Source organism: Mercenaria mercenaria, chromosome 19, assembly GCF_021730395.1.
Source record: "Mercenaria mercenaria strain notata chromosome 19, MADL_Memer_1, whole genome shotgun sequence".
NCBI classification, from domain to species: Eukaryota; Metazoa; Mollusca; class Bivalvia; order Venerida; family Veneridae; genus Mercenaria; species Mercenaria mercenaria.
In genome coordinates this window covers 5,408,664-5,435,137 of record NC_069379.1, presented here as the reverse complement: position 1 = coordinate 5,435,137, position 26,474 = coordinate 5,408,664, and the positions used below count along the sequence as shown (strand labels likewise).

Sequence of the window (26,474 nt, the reverse complement as noted above, 5' to 3'; positions counted from 1 at the left end):
GACTGGGGAATGACATTAAATAGAGTTCCTGCGTAAGTGAGATAGAGCCAGGGGCCTAAACAGCTACCCTGGGGAACGCTACATTGTAATGGGCGTGGAGTTGAAACAGCAGTTTCTACACTTACACTACAACTGCGTGGCCTAAGATAAGAGTCAATCCAGTTGAGCGCTGTACCACATAGCGCATACTGAGAGTGTAACATTTGCACTAAAATATCGTGGTCAACAGTGTCAAAGGCGGCACTCAGATCCAGTGCAATTAGAGCACTGACCTCCTGATTTTCCAAGCCTTCCAACAAGTCACTGGTTAATCGGAGTAAAGCCGTTTCGCATGAGTGAAAGCGTCTATACGCTGACTGATTCTTGGGAAGAAGATGGTATTCACTATCATGTTTATTTAATAAGAAAAGAACTGCCTTCTCTATAAGTTTCGATAGAAATGGCAAATTGCTCACAGGGCGATAATTGGATAGCACAAGTTCGAGTCCGACCTTCTTCAACAAAGGCCTGACTATCGCATGTTTCCACTTCGATGGAAAAATCCCTTGACGTAATGACAAATTAACCAAGTCAGTTATTAAAGGGACCAATTCATTGAGATGCATCTTTAATATTTTTGTGGGTAGTTTAGAGGACGAACCCAGGTACTGATCGAAACAACAAGGTCAACAGTGTCTATCCAAATTGTTTCATTAAATGACTTAACTGTGGCGATATGTTGGTGGTTTTCACTAAGTTCCAGTCCGTGGCTGCAATAATGTCAAGAGGAGCTGCTGGTATCCTCCTCCATCATGCAGAGCTGGAAAGCCGCCATATGAGCCGCACCATGAGAAAACCAACATAGTGGGTTTGCGACCAGCATGGATTCAGACCAGCCTGCGCATCCACGCAGTCTGGTCAGGATCCATGCTGTTCGCTTTCAAAAAGCCTATTGCAATTAGAGAAACCGTTAGCGAACAGCATGGATCCTGACCAGACTGCGCGGATGCACGTACACATTGTCTGAGAACGAGTAAAACAAATGAATGCTATCAATAAAAAACATACTGGTAAGAAACATGCAAAAACATAAACCAAGAAGGAACAAAGAAGGACACCATTTCTGAATGGTCAATATAAACACATTTACATGTAAAGATATATATCAGTCAGAACCCATGGACCCGTAAACATATTTGCTCGATGACCATACTGGAGCCAGATCACCAAGGGAACGACAAAGTAAGAAGGGGACAGTTATTAAACCACTTCATTAATTTGTAAAGGATTTCAGAATTACTGCTTATTGAGGCTCCCTGTGGGATCAACTGTATTTAGTGTTCAAAACTAAACATTTTTTATTATTTTGTTTGGTAAAACTTAACATCAACACAACGCAAAGAGCTATAAAGATAAATATGAATTTTATAGTTCTTTGCACAACGAAGCTCATATGAGCCGCACCATGAGAAGATCAACATAGTGGGTTTGCGACCAGCATGGATCCAGACCAGCCTGCGCATCCGCGCAGTCTGGTCAGGATCCATGCTGTTCGCTAACGGTTTCTCTAATTGCAATAGGCTTTGAAAGCGAACAGCATGGATCCTGACCAGACTGCGTGGATGCGCAGGCTGGTCTGAATCCATGCTGGTCGCAAACCCACTATGTTGGTTTTCTCATGGTGCGGCTCATATGGCGGCTTTCCAGCTCTGCATGATGGAAGAGGATACCAGCAGCTCCTCTTGACATTATTGCAGCCACGGACTGGAACTTAGTGAAAACCACCAACATATCGCCACAGTTAAGTCATTTAATGAAACAATTTGGATAGACACTGTTGACCTTGTTGTTTCGATCAGTACCTGAGTTCGTCCTCTACCATCAAAGTTCAAAAGTCGCCATATTAACTATAATTGTGTTGGCGCGAGGTAAATCTCAACTGAACAAACAGCCATTAATCGCAATTTGAAATTTCGGATTTTCATTAGAAAATAGGCCTCCGCATTAGTTAACTTGCAGATGTTTGAGGTCTGTCTCTTGGATAATTTCGGCAACCCTAATTAAGCATTTTACATCAGTAAATGTTATTGATTCATTGGTTCTGTCCACTGCACTTACGTTTTGATGTGCGATGTATGTGCATGTTATCGCAATTTTTATCGATTTGAATCTAAATGTAAACATAAATCATGATAACATAAATGCAAAAGGCAGATTTATGCCTACCTTGTAAATGTCATGGAAGAGATAAGAGATGAAATATGTGATCAGGATATACACTGTTGGAACTTGTCCACATTACAATTTTAGTGTGTTAAGAAGTGCTGGAATATTGAATATAACTGTATTTTTTTCTTGATTTTGATATTGAATGTCTGGTGAGTTGCATTTATCTCTAGCAAACACTAACATTATATATATGTGCAACAGAACAGTTAGAATTAAACTTTCCACTTGGAATGCAAGAGTGACGTTGCATCATTATCTGTTGCTTTTGGCTTTATATTAGTTCGACTATTCAAAGAATAGATAGAACTATCAGACTCACCGGTGCGTCGGCATCCGCCTCGGCGTCGGCGGCAGCGTCAGGTTTCCGATTCGTTTAAGTTTTTGTATGTATCAGTAACCGTTTGTAGGAATGGACTGAGACCTCATACACTTACTCACTGTGATAAACTGACTTATATTGGACGTTCCCAGAACTTTTTTTGATTTTTTTTACAAAGTTATACCCCTTTTTGACTTGTATATTCACTTTATTGACAGGGCTGCCGAATAGTCGAGCGTTGTTGTCCTCCGACAGCTCTTGTTTTAGAAACAAGGGATCATACTATCAATATAAACGTTTATGTACAGTGTAATTTCTGATGAAAGGAAGACTGTGGAAAATATAATAGAGTGGAAAATATAATAAAACAAACTGCAGCCATGAACAGAGACTTTTATCAGATAAACCTCTTGAACATAGTTATTTGGACGACTTAAACAGTATTTTTTCCATGATAGTAAAATAAAGAACGCTTATTATTCTAAACTATTAAAATAAACATAATGCATTCAAATAACTTGAAAAAAGCGCAGTATAGAGATAAAGATATGAATAATAAATATTATATCAAATGTCACCTGTCATGATCACAGCTGGGTATATTTGCTTTCTTGTTCTAATTATTAATACTGACGTGATATCTACATACTAACTTTGAAAGTATGTTCTCCGTGACGATTGATAAAAGACATTGTGTCTGAAATCATTCGTCCTCCACCTCTGATAATTCATGTATGGAAGTTGGCAGTTACTTGCGGAGAACAGGTTTGTGCTGGTACAGAATCCAGGAACACTGGTTAGGTTAACTGCCCGCCGTTACATGACTGAAATACTGTTGAAAAACGGCGTTCCCCAACCCGCCAAAAATTCTCTTCTTTTTTTCAATTACTCACCGTTTAAGGTTTACTTTTCAGATATATTCTGAAATATATCAGTGAAAAAAAATCGATATTTTTTTCTATGTTTCAAAGCAGTGAAAATACATTTTTGGAAAATTTTACACTGGTACGGAATTAAATTTGAATGCGAAATAATTTGAATTATATGCAACCGAAAACACAGACTCCATCGTAAGAAAATGTAACTTCATAGAACATTGACTATTTTGAATATACCGGTAGTTACACGGTATCGTGATATTAAAACATTGTTTCGTTTTGATGCAATGCTACTGCGCGATGTTAATGGGTATCCTTTGTTCAAACCATTGCAAATGATAGGATAAAACAAAAACTTGATTGTTTAAATTATAAGGACGATATATAATATGTTTTACTCGTGTAACTGTAATTTACAGTAAATAGTTTAGAATTTTTATTGAGTATGGTTTTCTCTCGGTGAAATATATTTCAAACTTACAATGAAACAAACGAAAAGAATATTCTCTATCTATTTTGAAAGTTTAGACCTCTCAAAGGTGTTAAGAGGTTAAGGCTTGTGAATACTTATTTAGACGCATTATCAGCTTGCAAACAAGAAATTTGCAATACGGACGTTTGTTATATATGTTTATATAATTCAATTGAGCACCTAATTTCCCATAAACCTAAAAACACGAAGACCGAAGTCCAACGGAAAAGACAAGTTTCAAAGGTTGTCTGTTAAACGACACTTGGCATGGAAACTAATAGATTATTTGTATATACATACATATGCGCATTGACTGAGAAAAAAATTAATGAAATCCTTAAAATCTTACTGGTAAGAAACGTACAAAAACATAAGCCAAGAAGGAACAAAGAAGGACACCATCTCTGAACGGTCAATGTAAACATATTTACATGTAAAGAACCCATGGACTCATTAACATATGTACTCGATGACCTTGCCGGAGCCAGATCAGCAAGGGCACGACAAAGTATGAAAGGGACAGTTATTTAACCACTTCTTTTATTTGTGAAGGATTTAAGAATTAATTGTCATTGAGGCTCCCTCAGGGAATAAACGTAGCGACAAATTGTAACGTGCATTTTTGATTATTTTGTTTGGTTAAACGTCACATCAACACAACGCTAGCTCATATGGCGACTTTCCAAGCTTTGGATGGTGGAGGAGGGCTCGAGGAGCTCCTCTTGGCATTATTGCAGCCACGGACGGGAACTTAGTTAAAACAACCAAAACTTCGCCACTGCTAAGTCAATTAATGAAACAAAGTGGATAGCACCTGTTTAGATCAGCACCTGGTGTCTTCCTCCACCATCAAAAGTTCGAAAGTCACCATATGAAGTATGATTGTGTCGGTGCGAGGTTAACCGTAACTAATTAAAACAACCATAAACGCAATTGGAAATTTCGGATTCTTATATGCAAATATACCTCCGCATTTGTCAAAATGTACATATTTGAGGTCTGTCTCTTGAATAGTTTTGGTAACCATATTTAGGCATTTTACATCGGTAAATGTTATTGATTCATTAGTTCTGTCCACTGCACTTGCGTTTTGATGTTCGATGTATGTGCATGTTATCGCATTTTTTATCGATTTGAATCTAAATGTAAACATAAATCATGATAACATAAATGCAAAAGGCAGATTTATGCCTAACTTGTATATGTCATGTAAGAGATAAGAGATTAAATATGTGATCAGGATATACACTGTTGGAACTTGACCACATTACAAGGTTAGTATGTTCAGAAGTGCTGGAATATTTAATATAATTGTATTTTTCTTAATTTACATATTGAATGTCAGGTGAGTTGTATTTATCTCTAGCAAACATTAACATTATAAATTATATGTGCAACAGAACATTTACTAGAATTAAACTTTCCGCTTAGAATGCAAAAGTGACGTGGTGGCATTATCTGTTGAATTTGGCTTTATACCAGTTCGACTATTCAAAGAACAGGTAAAGCTATCGGACTCACTTGTGGGTCGGCGTCAGCTTCGGCTTCGGCGTCAGCGGCGGTGTCAGCTTCCCGATTCGTTTAAGTTTTTTTATGTCTCAGTAACCGTATGTAGGAGTAGATTGAGACCTGCTGGCACACTCACTGTAATAAACTGACTTATATTTTTGGACATACCTGACTGTTTTTACGAAGTTATACCCCTTTTTTACTTTTATATTCATTTCGACAAGGCTATCGAATAGTCGAAAGTTGTTGTCCTCTAACAGGCATCATTATATCAACGTTTATGTACAATGTTAATGTCTGATGAAATGACGAATGTGGAAAATATAATAGAGTGGAAAATATAATAACATAACATTATTATACTGTTATACCAATGTTATTTTCCGTAGTAAAATAAAGAATGTTTGTTATTCTAAATACCGCAGTATAGAGATGAGATAAAGATATAAATGAGCTGCGCCAGGATAAATCCAACATAGTGAATTTTGACCAGCATGGATCCAGACCAGCTTGCGCATCCGCATCCTAGTCAGGATCCATGCTGGCCACTTTTAAAGCCTATTGCAATTAGAGAAACCATTAGTGAACAACATGGATCCATGCTGGTCACAAATGCACTATGTTGGTTTTCTCACGGCGCGGCTCAAATAATTAATCAAACATCAAATGCCACTTGTCATGATCCCAGCTGGGTATAGTTGTTGAATTCGCTCCTATTTCAAATCATTGACACTAACTTGGTATCTACACACCAACTTAGAATATAATTTTACATCCTCTTCGTTTTTTAATTACTCACCGTTTAAGGTTTACTTTTCAGTGCAATTCTAAAATATATCAGGTAAGGAAATTGATGTTTTTATCTATGTTTCAAAATATCGATTTTTTAATTTTTTTTAACTGATACGGAATTACATTTGAATGCGAAATGAAAACCGGACTCCATCGTAATAAAATGTAAAATAGATCTCGAAAGTTCATGAACTATTTCACATGTTTTAACATAGGTATCATAGTTAACATAGTTACATTGTATCGTGATATTACTACACTGTGCTTAAGAAGGAGGAATGCTGATAAACAAGGGGAGACAAGGAGAAAACGTCTCACCGAAACATCTGAAAAATGAACTAAATGACAAAGACTTGGTATTATATATCGCATCTCTAAGACACTTGAAGGAGTCTTAGGAAGCGCGGAAACCACAAGTGCGGAAACAAGATGGAAAATCGGTTTACAGGACAGAAGAGGAGAAGAAGACATGTTGGAACTACTAGATACATACAGACGACCCATCACAAGATTGGAAAATTGGTCTCATAGAAAGAATACCTGACCGATATCAACGACTGAAAAGGAATAATGGTGCTCTCAGTAACAAGTAAAGTGCTCTGCAGTATCATCTTTAACAGAATGTTCTCGATGGTGAAACCATAACCGCGACATGAGCAAGTTGGGTTTATGAAAGGAAGGTTATGTGTTGATCAAATCTTCACATTAACACATATTTCAAAGAAGAGCACTGAGCGGAATACAGCACTGTATGTAAAATTCATTGACTTTGCTGAAGCCTTCTATAGCATAAATCGATCAGCTTCATGGAGGATCCTGTTACACCACGACATACCAGCTAATGCAGTCAGCTTATAAAGCCATATTTTAGCATTGTTTGTTGGCATCCTTGCATAGATATGAAAACATATGACAAAACCGTTCTGTTATAAACTTATAATTCAACAAAACAATGTGTTGCTGTAATTTCAAAACAACATATTATAACCAACCTGTACAACGCCTTAAATTCTTTGGTGTCATAACAAGCCCAAAGCCTTGAAACAAGTATGTTTAAGTCCATAAAGAAAATATTTAAAACATTAGATTTTACTTAACAGACATGCCACGAGCACATACCACGTATTAGATTACATTTCTCTGTAACTTTGCCAATACGTATAAAGAAACAATATGCCGAAAAGTATAATCTGAAAAAAATAGCATTGTGCAACTGTATTCCAGAAATTTATTTTGATATTGTGCTCCACAGGTCAAATTGTCTTACTGTTTTGAATTTCAACATAAGATAAAAAAATCATTCAATGAGTAAATGCAAATAAGTAAACTGAGTTAATTAGCCTCATTCTGTCGAAAAGCAGTCCTGATTCTATGTATTTTTTTTCAGATTTAAAACGTTCAAGAGAGATAAGGATATTGAATAAAAATGGCCGACAATAGACAAGTAAGTTGTTTATTTATCTGCAGTTTTTTCATAAATTCATATCGTGACTTTGCCTGTAACTTGCTTATCTCTAGTTTTGACGTGAACACATATTTACCATTTAAATGATTTATATGAGAACGTAGTGTACATTTACTTGCAATTTGTTTATCTTCAGTTTTGACATGATAATTTGGCACCCATTTACCTGCATGTTGTTGACCTCAAGTATTGAACAACTGGCGTGGCTTTACCAACTAGGTTCCTAATGTCGTGCATTAATTTGTATCTTGTTTCCTTCCAGTTTCGACACAAGTACATGTCTTTCATCTATCAACAGTTTGTTTATTTTCAAGTTTGACATAAGTACCTGGCGTGCATTTCACTGTATCTTGTTTAGCTCCAGTTTTGACATAAGTACGCATCGTGCATTTACCTGTACTCTTTATCTCCAGTTAATACACGAGTATGTGTCTTGAATTTACTTGCAGTTTGGTTGCCTCCAGTTTTAACTTGTATTCTTTTCGAGAATTTGCTAGCATTTACTCACACATGGCAGTAGCCTTCCTAGGATACAGTATGGGTCCATGAGCCATATACACTTAAAAATCTTACAATTGTTATGTTTTCAAAGGAAAGAAATGCTAAAAATCATTTTGAAATTTTTGCCAAAGTGACACTGAGCCATGAGAAAGGTAGATATGAACATTTTGACATGTGCATTACTTCCAGTTCTGTATTGTTTTTCAAGACAATATCTCCTAATCAATGATTGGCCGTCGTTTGGGCAAGTGAATAATCTTTCAGTAAAACCTTACTTCAAAGCCCAGTTACCAACCGTTCACGCACAGCGAGAAAGCAACGGAGTAAAAACGATAGTTTTTTCTCTATCCGAATAAATCCCACACATTTTTTCGCACCAAAGTTTCCCTTCTTAAACACACCAAGCACATGTACACCATGTCAGTTAGAAATAGCGATACAAGCGGTCAGAATATGCTATATGTAAACTAACAAGACTAAAAAAGGTTCAATCCAACTATAGTAAGTTACTTACCAGTTGCTATTTAATTTCAATTTGGTTTGCATCTGGGCTTTGAAGTAAGATTTTTCTGAAAGAGTATTCACTTGCCCAAAAGACGACTAACCATTCCTAAAGAAAGATTTTTTTCAAAAAAATATGGGCCTGGAAGCAATGCACGTGTCAAAATATTCATATCAACCTTTCTCATGGCTCAGTGTCACAAATGCAAAAATTTCAAAATGACTTTTTTGCATTTTTGTCTTAGAAAAACATAATAATTGTAATATATTTAAGTGTATAAGGCTCATGGACCCATACTGTATCCTAGGTACGCTACTGCCACCTGTGCATTTAACTATAATGCGTTTATTCTAGTTTTGGCATGAGTATTTGGCATGATTTTACCTGTAAATTGTTAATCTCTAGTTTTGACATGAATACTTGACGTGATTTTAATTGCAAACTGTTCCAGTTTGGAAATGGGCAAATGTTGTGAATTTAATTGCAATTTGTTTATTCCAGTTTTGAAAAGAATTCTTGGTGTTTCACTTACCTGTTACCTGTGTGTCTCCGGTTTTGACTTGTGTACATATCGCGCATTTACCTGTTTTGTTCCTGTTTTGATATGAGTATATGTTGTGCATTTCTATGTAATTTGTTTATTTCAGTGTCGACATTAGAACTTGGCATGTCTTTACCTGTAACTAGTTTATATCCGGTTTTGGCATGAGTTCATTTCACGCCTTTACCTGCAATATGTTTGCCTATAGTTTTCACATTGGTAACTTTCCTGGATTTTCCATGTAATTTGTTTATTCCAGTTTTGACCTTGGTACTTGGCGTGCATTTACATTTTACTTGCTTATCTTCAGATTTGGCTATCAAGAATATATGTCAGGGTTTACCTGTCATTTTCTTAAATCTTGTTTTAATACGGATACATGTCTTGCATTAATATTTATATATGATATGTTGATTAAATATATTAAAGCGAGATTGTATTATCATGTTAAAACTGTGACTCATGGGAGTTGGCAAAGATGAATGATTATTAGAAAAGTCTTGACGAGATGGTTCCTATGTTATTATACGAAGTAACAGATTTTATTTCAGTGAAGAATTTTAGAAAAAAAACTGATATTAAATGTGATTCTATTTATATTAGGTAAGAAAAGTTGATTGGCGTTTACGTCATAAATGTTTTATACTTAAACGCATATATATTATCATAAAACATATCAAAGTAACGGAGTTACACGTACTTTCACTTACTGGATAAGAATTAAGATATTTTTGAACGAGGCAAATCTTATCACATTATTTGCTCAATTCAGGTAATAAACGATCCTATTCATGGAAATATACAACTACATCCCCTGTGCATGAAGATCATTGACACTCCGCAGTTCCAAAGGCTACGATTCATCAAGCAACTTGGAGGCGCCTACTTTGTTTACCCTGGAGCAGCCCACAACAGATTTGAACATTCTATCGGGTACCCTAAAGCTTTAAAGCGACTAATCCGCACATCGTGGTGTGAGATTTTAATAAAATCAAAAGATTCATATTTTCACCTATATGTTGAATATTTGATGTTCTTACAATGTATTTGTCATCGAAATTGTTATTTTCCTTTTGTGTTTACACACCAAGTATACTGACAATAAGTGTATACAAGTGGAAGATATTGAGTGGAAGCCATTTTTCTGTTTTTAGTAACAGTGACCCCAAACATCATTCAAAGCTAATTGTTTAATTCAGCTTGCTCTTTACACAAATAGTGTTGTCAGTAAGTAAGTCAAAACTTAAATTATAAAGCGAAAACCAGCATTTTGACGATAACATTGAGAAAAAAACTATTTTTAGAGAAAAAATATCTTTAGTAACTGTGAAATTGACCTTGAAAAAAAAATGGATCTCAGTAGGTTTGGAACAGACACCATTCCGTCTCACTGACTAAAAAGTAGCTTTTGGCCCAACGCTCTATTCCACAATTTTCTAATTGTGAAGATTAGGTAAGTTATCCTTGAACTCGAATCCAATGTCCCAATATGAATCCCAACTTGGTTTTCCTATAAGCTACCCATTGGCCAAGTTTAATTTCAATACATCAATGCAAACTAAAGTTATTGAGCGAAAACCATTTATTTTCTATTTTTACCAACCCTGACCTTGACCTCATTTAATATGACCTAGTATTCACAAGTGTTTGCCACTAAGATAACTTAATATATTTTGTACTATTATTTATGATGTATTTTCCAAGCGTGTGTCATTTGGCTGGACGACTGGTGAGAGCTCTCAGAAAGCAAAAGTCCAAAGCGCTAGAGAATGTTGAAATTACCCCTGAAGACGAGCTGTGCGTAGAAGTGGCGGCACTATGTCATGATCTTGGTATATCAGCATTTTATATTCTTTTAAAACACAATAATACATAGAATTAAAATCCTCTAATATCACCTTTCGTAAATTAGTTTACTTTTACAATAATATCATATTTGATTTTATTCATTGCTACCAGTGTATGAATATTTTGCAATAAACAATTGTTGACGCGTGCACAGGAAATAAGAGAATCACGACGCCAAATATGACATCAATATACCGCGTCACGTCCAGGTCATTATTAATCAATCTATTTCATTTTGTTTGTTTTCCCTGAGTTTTACGTCGCACCCTGGATTTTGACGCCATATTGTTTTTTTTTCAAAATCATTTATAACTGTCACAATGGTCAACGACCTTCTAGAGGAAAAGTTAACGAACTTGTAAATTTATATAAATAATCAAAATTCAGAGTATATTTACAGGCCATGGTCCATTTTCCCACGTTTTTGATACACAGATCATTCCAAAACTACGAACAGATGAAAGAAGAGAATGGAAGGTATGATACAGCGCAGTTAATACAAAATATCTATCATGTTTAAGTCAGCTATCATGAAATAAGATAACACAATTTGCATAAATATAATTCTTTATTTAGCAAAAAGATCTAATTCTGATGTAATAATTGAGCGAGGTAATATACTTAAATTATGTATTCCGTCAAAAACGTTATCTAAATATAATGTGATACTTAATTTATCCACTGACACTCCTAATGTTTTTTTTTTCTATTCTCAGCATGAACAAGGATCTGTAGATATGATCGATCATATGATAGAAGAAAATACTGAGCTTAAAGACAAATTTATAGAAGCAAACATTTTTGAGGATTTACAATTCATAAGGGAGCTAATCGTTGGACCACGTGATGCATCTTCAAATGTAAGACTTTCAGTGTCATCAGTACTAGCGACACCAAACGCAGCTGAGGAGTTTTTGTTTCTAAACAGTCTATGCCGGTCAATTCATACCCTTCCTAGCGTTTAATTTTTTTTGTTGGATTTAACGTCGCACCGACACATGATAGGTCATATGGCGACACTCCAACTTTAATGGTGGAGGAAGACCCCAGGTGCCCCTCCGTGCATTATTTCATCACGAGCGTGCACCTGGGTAGAACCACCGACCTTCCGTAAGCCAGCTGGATGGCTTCCTCACATGAGGAATTCAACGCCCCGAGTGAGGCTCGAACCCACATCGATGAGGGGCAAGTGATTTGAAGTCAGCGACTTCTAGCGTTTAATGGCGTTGGATTTCATGTAGATATTATTCTTTTATTCTACATAAAAGTTAACATTATGAAAATATAAATGTCATAAGAATACAATTATCAAATGAATTTGAAACATGAATAGAACAATATCATTTGGGATTTTCAGAAAATGTTTGTGTTATTGATTTCAGGAATGGCCGTACAAAGGGCGACCAAAGGAGAAAGGATTCCTATATGAGGTAACAAAGAGTGTCCGTATCATATATATGTATGATACAGATAAGTTATACGACCTAAATCACCGTCATAGTATGAAAGACTGCTGCTACAGCTAGTCCGGTAACACAACAAAATTAATTTCGATGCTGCTTAATATACACAGTCGAATTGTACTACACTTTCGTATTGGTTCATCATTTGCATATGTACTCAAATCTTTGTTTTCATGTCTCATAAATCAGCAGAGACATTTTAGTATTTTTAATTGATTGGGACAAGGGAAAGTTATAAAGATCTCGAGAATGCTCTGCATATATAGATATAATTTGCATTAATTGATATAGTAAAATTCAGAACAATTAACTTTCTTATACATGCGATCCGCTAGGATACAAGTTCGTAATATTATAAATCATTATATGATAGAGAGAATTTATACGAATTAAATCACCACCACAATATACCAGACCAATTACGTAGAAGCGCCTAGAGGTAAAACGCACGCTCATATGCCATAGCAAGTCCACCAAAGCAATAAGACTAGTTTCGACGCTGCTTTATATACACACCCAAATTTTAGTACAAATTCGCACTGGTTCAACATTTATATGACTGAAGTATATATAAACTACTTATTATCAACAAACTTAATGTTTTTAAAGGTCATGTATAACTAAAACGCAAGGCCAGCAACAAATTTTAAATACATGAACCTGACAAAAATAAAATCCAATTGTATTGTTTAGCCAGACACTTAACCTTTAAGTTAAATAGAATTCTAGATACGCATGTCAGCTTATACATGTTATGAGGAATAATACGGATGTAAACTGTCACAAGTTGCATAGATACAACCGAAATAATGTTTAAAGGACAAGGAAAGCGCCTAACAATAAGTTAATCTCATATAAAATCTATTATCAAGCCTTTAATAACACTGAAAGAATTTTTAAAATCGGACCACTATTTAAAAAGGCAGTTTGAAATTTAAAGAAATTGCTGATCATGCCGGCTGCCATTTTGTGTGTTTATGACGTGATTTACACACTGCTGAATTATTTCTATTTATTAAATAAGCTTTTAAATAAATTAATTTTACATGTTTCTTGTTACTCCTACAGCAGCCACAAAATAACAATTGAAAAAAAGTTGCAAGCAAACAGGCAGTAGTACAATACATTTATGCAAACAACAAAGTTTATTATATATAAAAATTACAATAGCTGAATAAAACGTTATTTGTTTTAAATACCCAACAACTATTTTGTTTATAATAAAAAGAAAATACTCAGAACACAATTCGTTTAATACAGTACCGGGTTGAATAATTATAGGGTGGCTTTCAATATTTCATATTTGTCCTATCTCGAATTCCTGTATAATGGTATATTTCTAATTCTAACACGACCAGCGAATAACCTACATACATGTAGAGCAAAATCTATGTCGGGCTATTCTGCAATAAACCACTCGCGTGCAATGACGTCATCCGATCCAGGTTCGTAGCACGGACGTAAAAATTAGTTACAACACTGTTGATACTAGTATGTCGTATTAGAATCGAAATAACAAGTTCCCAAGTGTGATTTTTCGTAGAATAACCCTAGTTTTTCGTTCTTATGCGAAACAATATATCACTCAGGCCTACGGCCTTCATGATATATTCTTACGCATAAGAACTCAAAAAACGGGTTATTCTACGATAAACCACACTTTGGGAACTTATTATTTCTTAATTGTACGACATTTATTGATTAAAAGAAAATGGAACAGCGGGAAAAGATAAATTTAGATGCCGTTATGTAGACATTTCACATAAATAAATCAGCAAGTCTTTTAGCAACATGATGGTTGATGAACAATATAGTGTTCAAATATTTCCCATGACCTAAGAATAAGTAAACACCCTGAAAATTTTCGGACAATATTTACAAAAGTATTCCTACTGTCTGCAACGGCATTTTTTTTGAAAAGCAACACTTTCCATTTTCATAAGAAATTTTACGATCCGATCAAAGACATCGCCATGGAAACAAAATTTGCAAAGGTTTTCACCACATTAGTGACCTGATAATTACACAAAGAAATATAAAACAATAGAATAAAGGATAAACAGGGATTCAAAAAGAATATTCATAAAGATCTGGAAAAGACTTCTTCAATTCTGGTCTTGAAATCGAAAGAGAAAGTGAACCTTTTCTCGTAGCATTAAATAGATACATAACAATTGAAGTTTACTATGCAAAATGCACAAATGAAATATCTTCTTCCGTTTTTCTGGTCAAAATGAAAAGAAAAACAAACATACAAACAAACAAACAAACAAACAAAACATAAACAACAAACGACCAAACAAAAACAGACATTTAATACATTTAATACACATCTCCAGACAGAGAATAAAGAATATCTATTCATCTTTTTTAAACGATTAGTGCATACACTTATTGAGGTATCCTTACAGATTGTTTCCAACAAAAGGAATGGTATAGATGTTGACAAATGGGACTACTTTGCACGTGACTGTTACATGCTCGGCATTGGAAAAAACTTCAACCACAATCGATGTATCGATTTCTCGAGGGTGATTGATGTTGATGGAGAAAAACAGATATGTTTTAGAAACAAAGTAAGACTAAATATCATTGTGTTATGATCAGTATTTTGATGGAAATATGTGTGATGAGATTAAAGTAGAAAAAATGTTGTAGGAAGAGAAGGTAAAACGAAAAGACAAAGATATAAATGGCTTCTAGAAAAATAAGTTCAAATATACAATATTGAGCATGAGGAAATGTAGAAAAAGAGCGTAAAATATGTAGCGGAAGATGGCTTAGTTTATAAAAAAATATGAGAAAAAGGTATGTATTTTGTGTAAATTATAGAAAAAGTTTTGAAAAAGCAGTGTAGGTTATAGCAACAGAAAACGTATATTGGCACAAAATAGCTAAAGGAAATACAGATACAGTCGAGACTGCCTTAACGACCCCCTGAATTTAGCGACTCCCTGTCATATGCGACCCTATTTTATGCTCCGAACGCAATTTACTATTAAAAGAGTCTGAATTAAGCAACCCCCTGCCTTACGCGACAAGCGACTGTGAAATCAGGCTCCCGAATCGATTATTAGACCGTTTTCAGCGACTTTGAGACGCTCCCTCGCAAGATTTTACACGATAGAGTTACCGTTCGTTATCTCGCGTGAAGTTGTTTGAAACGAGAACTTATTTGTTTACAAAAAATGGCCGATGAAAAACATAAAAAAGAACTGTTTTGACATTAGAACAGCGTGTTTAGGCACTTGAATTGCTCGATTAGGGAAAACCAGCGTATAAAGTCGCTGAAGAATTCGGAGTCGGTGCATAAATAAACTTTATTCCTGGTGAAACAAATAACGGTAGACGACGAAGAAAACACGGATTAAAGATGCAGTTACTAATCGAATAAATGGTAAAATGTCAATGAACAATTAGTATACAAAAATATAAATAACATAAACCTCAGTGTGTAAAATAGTTCAAATTGAACATTTATATTTTACTGCTCCCCTTTATTTTCTTGTTAGATCATGAGCTTAAATTTGATTTATCAACATCATACGAATGATGCAAATTATTTGAAATTTATATTCTATCAATATGCAATTAAAGAAATAGTATTTAGTCATTTTCCACTCCTACCTTAAAAGAGGCCAATATATAAGTATCCGATATACATGTACTTTAATTGGAAAAATATATGAAACCAGCGTCATCCTGTTAAGTGAGACTGTTTTAAGAGACTCTCTGTCATATGTGACCTTTTTCGCTGCTTCCCAAAGTCGGTCTCTTAAAACAGTCTCGACTGTATAAGATACATTATTGAAGCAAAAAGACAATGATAACAGAGCTAAAAGAGCTGTACGAACTCATTATTTTAGAATTCACCCTTTCGTAAATCTCGGCAGATTCTTTTCAATTTCAGTACCTTTAGCCTGCCCACTTTTACGGGTATATCTGCCCAGTTTTACGGTCTTTTACGGTTTGAATATTAAAATCCGCCCACTCCTGCGATATATAGTCAAAAAATTTATGTATTCCCATCCGTAAATAAAATGTAAAAGTGAACTCACCGGAAGCATTGAACACTGTATGTATGGACAGAGTCACACGTCGCAAAGCAGGACACTCGTAAATAGAAACTGTAAAGGAAAGATAAAGCAAACAGTGTGTTTAAAAATCTAACAACAAGATACATTTTATTATATGTAAGATAAAAGAAATGTAAAAATTGCATAAAGGGTTAGCGGCCTGTAAGTGGGTAACATTACAATTATGCCGACAACATACATGACAAAATATATAGCATATATAATGATATAGATAAAAAGAAAGTTGAATACAGGTCAACCACCTTGGAACGGTCATTTTCCTATGTAAAGAGAACTGGTGGCCGACAACATACATGATAAAATATATAGCATATACAATGACATAGATAAAAAGAAAGTTGAATATAGGGCAATCACCTTGGAACGGTCATTTGACTATGTAAATAAAACTGGTTGACAAAACATATTTGGGGTATGCCAACCTCATTGTATATATACAATATGTTACAACACATCGTTGAATTAAACTTTTCGTATTTAATCATCTGCAGTTGTTGATAAGGATAGGGGTTTCCGCAAGACAAATTGTCTCATTATTAGAAATATTTGTGAAAAATAATTTTAAAATCCCTTCAAGGATGACACAGCTACAGACCGGACAATAAAAACCTCCTATTGACTTTTGATTTGACCTCCAAGAATGGCTTCGACCTTTGTGCCATGTTATATCAAAATTCCTTCACAAATTGTAGAGTTTCTGACAGACAGGGAAAAATCTTGTAGATCTTAAAATCCATTTATGAATGACCGAGTTATGAACCGGATACGAAATTGCGGACGTACGGAAGGAACGACCAAAATGGGACTTATAATTCTGCGCTAAGAAAGGTCCAAATTCAACAGACAAAATGTTCCATTTGGTTAGTCCGACACCAAAGTAATAAACAGCTTAAGTTTGAGGGCCGAGAGCATATAAAGTTTAAGGGGAGAAGAGTAAAATCGACTCCCTCCGTCCGTTATTTGTAGAATTTTGTAGGAAAGACTTGCATTAATTTTATCGTCAAATTGAAAGCATTGCGGCTACACTCAACAAACATGCCATGTAGTTTTCAATTTTAGCATTACATCCTATTTTTAAAGAAACAGATTTTATTGTAAATTGAATTACAAATGTACAATCAGTACATATTAGCCAAATAAAAAGCCGGGTTTTAAGGTTTGTACTGTAGTTCTGACTTCCTGTAGTACAATTTAGTGAACAATTAATGTAAGAGTAGACTCTATGGATGTAAGGAGCACAACATACAAGCCAGAGCCACACATTGCGAAGTATGCCAACTAAATGAATTCTGTAATATATTTTAGGAGGCTGCCAACCTATATGATATGTTTCACACCCGAAATTTACTACATCAAAGGGCTTACAAACACAAGACAACCAATATCATTGAAATAATGTAAGTTACACAATATGGTTATATTATTTGTTGATGCTGTAATTAGTTTCATGTAAAAGGTAGAATTTCTCAATTATACTTTTAGATTATCGATGTGTATGTATTCAAGGAAATATATCAATGTGGTAGAGGTTAGAGCATCAGTCAGATAAATTTGTAAGAAATCTCACTTTGTGTGTCAGCTATGTTCCAAAGACAAGAGTTGTAAAATGAAGATAATGCACCACTACAGCTGTACGTATAGATAAAAACATATTAAGTAAAGACGTAAAGACATTTAACATCAGTAAATATAAATATCAAAAAAGGTAAGGTTAGAAGCACGAATCACCAAAAAAAAAAAAAAAAAAAAAAAAAAAAAAATAAATAAAAAAAGCAGACAGGGGTAAGTCAAATAAGTTATGGGTCAGTAGCCAGAATATTCAACGGAGTTAAAACTGCATATTGTGCGCACAAACCCTCAGTCGAAATCACGTCGAATTCCAAATATTCCAAGATTCCATACAGTTTCAAACACGGAACCAACCCCATGAAACCGACACCTATCACAGAAAAAGTGTATATGACTGACTCGAAAATACGCAGTTATAGATAATGAGTACGAAACAAACAAAAAACCTCCTCATGAATGTACGTAATGTACTCTATGACTTTGCAAACTCAAGAGCAGCAAGGTAACCAAAATTCAAAACAATTATCAATTAAACAGAATGTGTTATCTCTCTTAATCTACTTTCAAACATGTTGCAGGATAGCTGAAGCCCTTGTGTCAGCCAATGATTTTATTACATTTCCTGGTAAAGACAGGTAAAGTATTTTTATATACTTCAGTAATGTCTTGTTTCATGTATTGTAGTAAAAAGGAACTTCTTTAAATAACACATCCGCTATTTTAAACAGCAAAACATGTGCTAATTCGCGCCTTTTGTATTTGTGACACTGGACTGTTCGCGACAATATATAATTCAATGTAGCTTTGGGCTCGAGTGAATTTTGCTAGGCCTGGATCACAAGAGTTCTTGTTCCGAGTTTGATTCTGTCTTGCAAAATCCCCGAGAACCTTATGCAACATTGCATATAATGGTACAGTTATATTGCCACTTTTATTAAATACATCTACCAATTTTTATTGTTATCCTAGCCAGAGTTGACTACAGTATATGAAAATAAATGAGAACGAGCAAACATTCTTTTGAAACGGTGTAAGTTTTGACCGATGGAAATCAAGACGCCATTATCACATAATTTCGGACGTCAAATTATACGTTACGACTAAAGCTGGTAATCTTACCATCGGTTATTTTTCGTATGTAATGGGAGTTGAATATATGTGTTTGTATAATTCCTTTCTAAAATACCAGCTGTGTTTCAAAAAGATAAATAGTATGAATGTAGTAAACTGTATTTTCTGTGCTGTTGGACTTTTGTCTATGTTTGTTTGTTAATTTCGATTTAATTCAAAAGCAAAAATGTGCTGAAACTCAAATTTGTTATTAAATATTTGAACAGTTCAGCTTGACATGTCAATAAGTGGAAGACTCACCCGGACGGTTATGGCACGCCAACTGTCCAATAATTACGTGCACCCAGGCTTACGAACGAAAAACTAGGATTAACGATCGATAAAACAGTTTTTTTTCTGACGTGAAACCAGGTATTCAATTACAAATCTACATTTTCTAGCGAAAACATAGGATAATACCGTACAGCCATTGTTCACGCTCGTAAACGCGTGAACCGGGGTTCACGAGCGTTAACATAGGATAACGACCGAAATTCGTAGTTAAATCGAGAACCTAGTTTAAAAAAAAGTAAACCTTTCTTTACGGTCGATATTTTAGGAATATGAAATTAACTATGAATTTCGGGCGTGTACATTGGTTTACGGGCGCGAACATATGTTTATTGACGTGAACCATATTTTACGGACGCGAGCCTGTGTTTACGGACGTGAACCTATGTAATCGATCGTGAATTTTGGTAAACGAGCGTTAACCTAGGTTTACGTCTGATAAACTAGGTTTCTCGAATAAAACTATGATTTTCGGTCGTAAACATAGGTTCACGTTCGTAAACTACGGTTCACGCTCGTAAACCCAGGTTCACGCGCGTAAACATAGGTTCGGGCTCAAACGAGAAACCAATTTTATCGAACGTAAACATTGGTTCAATATGTTTTCGAAAATATAGGTTAGTATTCGATAATCCTAGCATTTCGACCAAGAACGTTATTATTGGATAATTGGCTTGCTGTGAACCACAGTTTAAAGATGTAGACCTATGTTTACGACCATGAACTTGAATTTACGAGCGTGAACATAGTTTACGAGCGTGAACATAGTTTTACGTCCGTAAACTTAGGTTCACGTTCGTAATCTTAGGATAACGACCGAAATTCATAGTTCAAACAAGAAACATAGTTTATCGAACGTAAACCTGGGTTAACGCCAGTTATCTTATATTTTCGTTCGAAAATATAGGTTAGTATTCGAACAACCTGGTTTAACGTTCGAAAAACCTAGTTTAACGATCGTTAATCCTAGTGTTTCGACCGTGAACCTGGGTTCACGTAATTATTTGAAAATTGGCGTTCCATAGACGGTAGTTAACATTACCCAATATTTGCACTGTGCAAATTAGTTTATCTTTGATATCGAAATTTATTTAATTTCAGTAAAGCTTGTACAATGTCTGAAGCAATAGATGATATGAAAGCGTATAGTCTTTTGAATGATGACGTAATACACCGTATTCTTAGAAGCACAGATCCACGTCTATATCAATCAAAACAACTTCTTGAAAGAGTTTTAAAAAGAAACTTTTATAGATTAGTAGGCGAAAAAAGATTTTCCCATGGAGAGTTTAAAGATGAGGTAATCTAAATGTTTCCATCTTTACTTCAAATAAGTTTTGCGTTAACAGTAATATAAATAAATAAATTATATATAGTAAAATATATATACTGACGCAAATTGAAACTGTGCACTCGGGCTATAATATTTTTTTTTGTCAGACAAGAGTGAAAAAATGGTAATAACATTTGAGCTACTTATCTGCCTACACTGCCTAAACGAAGCAGTACTTTCTGTCATAACCAAAACATTCAAACACCTGAACTAGACGTACATAAGAATGACGTAGTTTGGAATGACATGCCATTCTTGGACAATTGTTAGAAATTTCACTAAGTTATTCCGAATATTTAAACTAAAAGGAAATATTAACGCGCACAGTTCTTTTTTTTGCATCGGTATGTATTAGTATCTAAGGAAACTACATCACTCTCTTTGACACCGTATTGTTAACACACCAAAAATATTTGGAACTATTGAATAGATATAATTCATTTTGAGCAACATCTATTTGTAACCTATGATAATTGATTTTTTTTCAAAGTATTGTGGCAAGTCTCAGCGATTGTCAACATCGTAAAATAGCTGTATGTGTAACATTTATTGACTGCTTTTACATTTTAGAATGAAGTAAAAGAAGACATGAAGAAAATTGAAGAAACTAACATCACAGAAGATGATTTTTCTAAAATAGTGATAGACGTATGTATTCTGACTTTTGTAGAATATACGAAATGTGAGATATAGAACATAATCATGAAATCAACCGCTGTAACTGTCTTGCCATATACACCATCACAAAAGTTTTTGAGAGATTTTGAAATATGTCCCCTAAAAGTCTTTGAAATATTGATAATATTCGTTAATCTCTTTCTATCCTACACATATTTTCGCGGGGGTCAAAATTTTACGAATTTGAAATTTTGGATATGTTTGCGGGGTTTAATATTCGCGAAATTGTAAAAATGATATCCTGCTTGAATTAGAATAATGGTGAATATTTACGCGAGGATTAATTTTCGCGAGATGTGGGGCCTCGCTAATATAGCGAAAATTAAATCCTCGCGGAAATTTATGCTTTGACAGTATTCAAAAGATGCAAAATCATAAAGTACAATGATGGCGTTTAGGCTAAGGTTTAGTGTAAGTTACGTTAAGCTATGTTTGCTTTTCATATATTAGTAAATACATGTTTGCTGCATCTGTAATATTATTTTTACATTCATCTTCCATATTGCTGTGTACATCAATAGATATTGTCTCTTAAATAAGCAAATCATTTTGTTTAAGATTGTTAACTTCGATTATGGAATGGAGGACAAGAACCCAATAGACTTCGTCAGATTCTTCACAAAAGACAACCCGGATAAAGCTGAACAAAGGCACAAAGAAGATGTAAGTAATTTCTCTTTTCTTTTTTTTTTTAATTCTGCAGTGTCATTATGATTTCACGTTTTAAATTTAGTTGTTTTCACGAACTTTAATCTAATTAAGTCTTTAACATTTAGATTTAAATTGTTTTCGAGCTTTAAATGTACAAACGTAAATACCTTTTCGTCAAAATTTAACTTTTACTGTACCTAATCTTGCATGAGAAATATTTGAGCCGAGTCATGAGAAAACTAACGTAGTAGGTTTGCGACCAGCATGAATCCAGACCAGCCTGCGCATCCGCGCAGTCTGGTTAAGATTCATACTGTTCGCTTTGAAAGCCTGTTGCAATTTGGCGAAACCTTTAGCAAACAGCATGGATCCTGACTAGACTGCGTAGATGCCCAGGCTGGTCTGGATTCATGCTTGTCGCAAATGCACTATGTTAGTATTCTCATGGCGCTTTGTTTTCCCAATAAGATTTGTTTATATTTACAGATGTTTATGTATCTCTAAAATAAACTACATAAAAGAACGTATCCGAAATGATACAGACGAAGGAGTATATTCAGTATAATGAACATCTCCACATATTTTGTGTTGTTACCGTTTATTTTCGCTTATTAGACGCATTATAACGAGTCATATTTCCAGTTCAGAAAATGGGGAGCATCATTTTAGCATTTACTACGAGGAAATTAAAAGAAAAAGTAACACCAGATTGCATGTCCGACGTCTTATAAGCGAGTGTGTCTGATAAGCGAAAATATATGATACTTCCGTTAAATATTAACATTCAGTGCAAATAGGAACACTGTTTAATGATTATTACATTCAAATGAAACATACCAAATGTCAAATAGCAAAAAGAAATTCATTGATCCGTTACACTTAAAATAAGGTTACCCTTTAATGAAAAGTTCACTAGAACACTGGTAATTAATTTAAAAGCAATGCCACACGCTTGGTCAAAAACTTTCTACGTCTACCGTACACTCGCAAAGGGCTTGAAGAATGTTTAGGAGTGCCAAAATAGTCTACAAATGAATAAGTGCAGTATACATATATCATTTTAACACAAGGCAAATGATCGTTTTGTAACAACTTAATCATTTTCTGTTCATAAATCACATTAACATTCAACTTTTTTATTTTGTCCGAGAAAAATTGCATGATATCATTTGTGACATCTTATTCCCGATATAAATTAATCCCGTCAATATTACAGAAATTGATAAAATGTCATTTGTAATTTTAACGAAGTTAAAAATGATCATGAATATGAAACCATATTATTTTTTTTCAACCCAACGAGGTCTGTAAGCATTGCATTCATCAGGAATTTACCCAGGTTTTGAACTTTTATTCTAGCTTACGTTACAGTTAACTTACATTCGGTAGGTTTTTAATTGTTAATTGTTGTCAAGGGTGTGTTTTCTCTCCTATTTCTTGTAAATCCATTAAATGTATGCTATATTGATTCAGTGTCCTCGTTAAAACTACATATCTTTAGTAATATTGAATAACTTCGTCTATATTAAAGGTATCTCTGTTACTGCCGAAGGAATTTGCAGAACAACTGGTACGCGTGTACTCTAGGGACCTTGACAGTAACTTTGTAGCAAAATTCGAAACATGGGTGAAAAATACACGTAAGGGTACCAAGAAACAAAAAAACATCCGAGTGAAAAGAGGATGGAAACAAGGCTTATTCGAACACCATTATTATCGAATACTTCTACAGACAAGATGGAATTAGCAAATAACTTTACATGCTTAATTAAGGACAGTTATACTAGCATGAAAGACATATTAATTGTTTTATTTATCATGTTTATCTATTAAATAGTTGTAACACAGTTCAAAACTTGTCTAGATGTATTTATCTATTGACAATTAGATTCTAGTTATTGAAATTATTTTGAATATTTCTTTTGATTTAAGTCTAATGTGATTGATTATTATGAAATATGAATTTGAAAATAACATATTCGAATTTCTTTTAAACGGTCATGTGATTTTTATTTTCACGTGGTATATGTGAAGGCAGGTATAAATGTAGCGCTAGGGGAGATAATCGCTTTTGGGAGTTTGCTTGAGATGACGAGAAATTACGAGATGCTGATGATATAGAAAACGAATGTTGCTATCAAATATGGAGCACATACAATTAAGGTATTTAAAAGCGCCAAAAGTATATAGTTGTTGATTGACTTGCCTGTTTAATGTCAGCTCTATTGTCTGAGTTTTGAAAGACCGAGGGTCAATACTTTAGATTTTTGACTGGGAAGTAATTCAGTTTGAATTGTAGCCGAGCAGACATGTCTTAAAAGGACTTGCGATATATGTAATATATTACTATGGACTTTTTAACATTTACCTTTGCATGCTTTTACATTGTTTTTACTTTTTTAAACTCATTTTTGTTTTCATTAAATATTCAAATACTTATTCAGAATAAAATACATTGAGAAGCATTTATTTTGGTTCAGTTATTAGTTTTACAGCGTTTCAAGGTGAAGGTCATGGTGTATACGAGTTTCAGTACATATAAAACAGACCTGCGATCTAGTTAAAGTCGGACTTAAGGGACGCATACTTTGAAATTAGAAAAAAGTGGGTGGGGTATGATAAAATTTACCTGCAAAAAGGTACAAGGTTTTGGTAAATGAAATGGATACTGTTTCAACTGTTATAAGTACACAAAGGATTGCTCACTAAAATAAAAATGAGAAAAACTGAAACAAGAAAGTTATTGTTGAATTACATAAGACTTATTGTGTACAGTCCCTGGCTCGCGGATTTTGCTTTTTCCGCGTTACCACCGGCACAAATATTTACCCTGAGTGGAAAATCGCGATGATTTTTCTCATTGAATCAGTACTGAAGACTGTGATAAATCGCGATGATTTTGTAAGACCCCGCGATCAATTATAGATAAAGTGTCCACGGCGACTCGCGAAGAAAAATCTCAGCGGGTCGCGCTGAATGGCGATGGATCGCGGCGAATCACCGGCAGTCACCGCGAAATCCAGGTAAGGCTGGCTACGGGGCGTATTTATACACTTAACGAATGATTTTACGAATTATTTGCAACCGCGTTTATTGCAAATGGCTAAAAAACTAATGAATGTATCTTAAAGTTTATAAAAATTTTCTTTTATCAAATACACTTTTAATAACTTAAATGCAATAATATTTAAAATGATAATTTTACATTAATCATGAAAACGTTGACTATAATAGGAATTAAAATAAAGCGACACCGTTAATTCAAATCTAGTTTATTTCCTTTTAATTAGTTTGCTACGATACTTGGTATATAAAAGTAGTATTTTATTTATTTTCATATAAGTATACAGAACGGACTACTGTGTTAATTAAACAAATCACGAATTAATAAAAGTTGTTCAGCAGTTTAACTGGACTAAACATTTAACAGATACTTATGTATACTAATTTAACCAATATAAAATAACTATTAATTAAATACTATATCAAGCATAATTTGAACCCAATTTAATCTTTACACTGGTAATATATAAGATCCAGTTTATAAAATATACTTGTATGAGTCATTATTGTTGATGATAATAACATACTTCAAATGTTTAACAAATATAATATAAGAAAAAATATGCATTTCATACCACGTGTAATATTTTTCATAAACGTGATCAGATATCGGCAAAAGTTGTCAATTAACCCCTTATCTATTGACACGCATTAAAACAACATTGAAATACCTCGTCACTGTGAAGGGTGAAACACGTAGCCGCCGGTATAATAATGTACAATGTAACAGTACACTGACAAACTTGCAGACTTTACACTTACTTAAATATTATAACAATATTGCTGAATTAATCTATCAACCACATATTCGGCTAAAATTTGATAATTTAACGCCTGCATGTAGCTTACATTTTAATTTGAAAGCAGTACCTGGTACATAAAGAAACTTATCGTTTTCTTATAATTTTGTTTATTATTTCAAGTACTTCATTATTATAAAAACAAAGAGTTTATGCGCCAAATTTAAGGGTTATCTTCTTAATTTTTTATTGCAATAACAAGAAAAGAAAAAAATGTTAGACATTTTTGTATTGTACATCCCTTTATTTCAAAACTGTCTTTATCTTTTAAACTTTTAAAGATTATTTCATCTTGTAATATTTATGTACTGCCTTAAAATTTAGTTAGTAATAATTTCTTAATTGTGAAATGTAATTTTTGAAATGATTTTGATTTGCTTTTGC

The 26,474-nt window shown here is 34.1% G+C and overlaps 1 protein-coding gene across 2 annotated transcripts; it reads left to right on the top strand.

Moving 5' to 3' along the window:
* The first annotated feature begins 2,221 nt into the window (after positions 1 to 2,221).
* Positions 2,222 to 24,513, top strand: LOC123543035 (deoxynucleoside triphosphate triphosphohydrolase SAMHD1-like). 2 transcript variants are annotated; one of them, XM_053531603.1, is made up of 14 exons: positions 2,222 to 2,357; positions 7,566 to 7,622; positions 9,960 to 10,120; positions 10,892 to 11,019; positions 11,436 to 11,512; positions 11,752 to 11,895; positions 12,418 to 12,465; positions 14,910 to 15,074; positions 17,901 to 17,992; positions 18,743 to 18,799; positions 20,667 to 20,865; positions 21,469 to 21,546; positions 22,135 to 22,239; positions 23,759 to 24,513. In XM_053531603.1, exons 2-14 carry the CDS (start codon positions 7,605 to 7,607, stop codon positions 23,972 to 23,974), a joined length of 1,488 nt encoding a protein of 495 aa, XP_053387578.1. In that variant the 5' UTR covers positions 2,222 to 2,357; positions 7,566 to 7,604; the 3' UTR covers positions 23,975 to 24,513. The 2 variants fall into 2 exon arrangements, with proteins under 2 accessions (XP_053387578.1, XP_053387579.1); XM_053531604.1 differs by lacking the exon at positions 2,222 to 2,357 and adding an exon at positions 5,101 to 5,151.
* Positions 24,514 to 26,474: the final 1,961 nt, after the last annotated feature.

What these genes read in the sequence shown, in the direction of transcription:
- LOC123543035 (XM_053531603.1), top strand. An exon ending in AGATATGTTTTAGAAACAAA is followed by an intron (nt 15,075 to 17,900) that starts GTAAGACTAAAT and finishes AATATATTTTAG; the next exon opens with GAGGCTGCCAACCTATATGA. An exon ending in AACAAAGGCACAAAGAAGAT is followed by an intron (nt 22,240 to 23,758) that starts GTAAGTAATTTC and finishes TCTATATTAAAG; the next exon opens with GTATCTCTGTTACTGCCGAA.